At 43.0% G+C, this 1,164-nt stretch overlaps 1 protein-coding gene across 1 annotated transcript in view; it reads left to right on the forward strand.

Annotated features, from left to right (window-relative positions):
* The window catches only part of ATP13A4 (ATPase type 13A4), a 189,287-nt gene that overhangs the window by 168,698 nt on the left and 19,425 nt on the right, over positions 1-1,164 (forward strand). The window contains exon 26 of the mRNA XM_006873141.1: positions 323-494. Coding sequence (XP_006873203.1) covers positions 323-494 — 172 coding nt within the window. The remainder of the gene's footprint in view (positions 1-322; positions 495-1,164) is intronic.

Below are 1,164 nucleotides of genomic sequence, written 5' to 3' on the forward strand. Positions count from 1 at the left end.
GACTAGATGGCACTTAACAACAACAACAACATAATTCAATAGCTATATTGCAACCCTATATAGGGTTTTTGAGGAGCTGACCTTACTGTTAGCAGCCCAGTACTTAGCCTACAGAGCCACACAATGGTACCTTATAGTTTTTCTATGTAGTTTGTTTTAGGAATTCTTCAGATATCTTGAGTTTGTTTCTTACATATTGCTCCCTTCATTCCATTTTGTCCATTTCTTCAGATGTGTGGGCTCAAGAGGTTACATTATCCTTTTGATAAAGAATATGACATCATCCTGTTCCAAAAATAAAAGACTTTAACTTCTCTTGTAGTGAGTCTGAATGGTGCCTACCCCAAGCTGGTGCCTTACAGACCCGCAGGACGGTTGATCTCCCCACCTCTGCTGCTCTCTGTGATCCTCAACATCCTCCTCAGCCTGGCCATGCACATTGTGGGCTTTGTCCTGGTGCAGAAGCAGCCATGGTATTCCATGGAGATGCGCAGGTATGATCCCAGCCCCAACTCCAGCTTTTCACATTCTAATCATTACCAAGCATCACTGTCCAGAAGGAAGGGAAACAAATGGTTCTTCCTTCTGCCAACACTTGGGTTTCCTGAGTCCCTTGGAAATGTTCCCAATGACCTCCTCTTCTCTGTAACACAGTTTGCAGGTACATTCACTGGCACTTATCTTTGTCTGATTTGTGTGAGAGTAATCTGACCCCACCACTCATCTGTCAGTTTGTCGTACTGTGGTGGCTTGTGAGGTTGCTGTGATTCTGAAAGCTAGGCCACTGGTATTTTAAATAACCAGCAGGGTCACCCATGGTGGACAGGTTTTAGATGAGCTTCCAGAAGAAGACAGACTAGGAAGTGATGAACTACTTCCAAATCTTTAGTCACTGAAAACCTTATGAATAGCAGAGAAACACTGTCAGATATAGTGCCGGAAAATGAGCCCCTCAGATTGGAAGGCACTCAAAATGCGATGGGAAGAGCTGCCTCCTCAAAGTAGAGTTGACCATGATAACACAAATGAAGTAAAGCTCATGGGAGAAAAGCCTATGGAACAGTCATTTGCTGATGAGGTACAACTCAAAATGAAGAGAAACAGTATGAATCTGGGAAAATTGGAAGTTGTCAAAAAAGAAATGGAACAAATAAACATCGGTAT

The sequence above is a fragment of the Chrysochloris asiatica genome, unplaced genomic scaffold, assembly GCF_000296735.1.
Source record: "Chrysochloris asiatica unplaced genomic scaffold, ChrAsi1.0 scaffold00224, whole genome shotgun sequence".
NCBI classification, from domain to species: Eukaryota; Metazoa; Chordata; class Mammalia; order Afrosoricida; family Chrysochloridae; genus Chrysochloris; species Chrysochloris asiatica.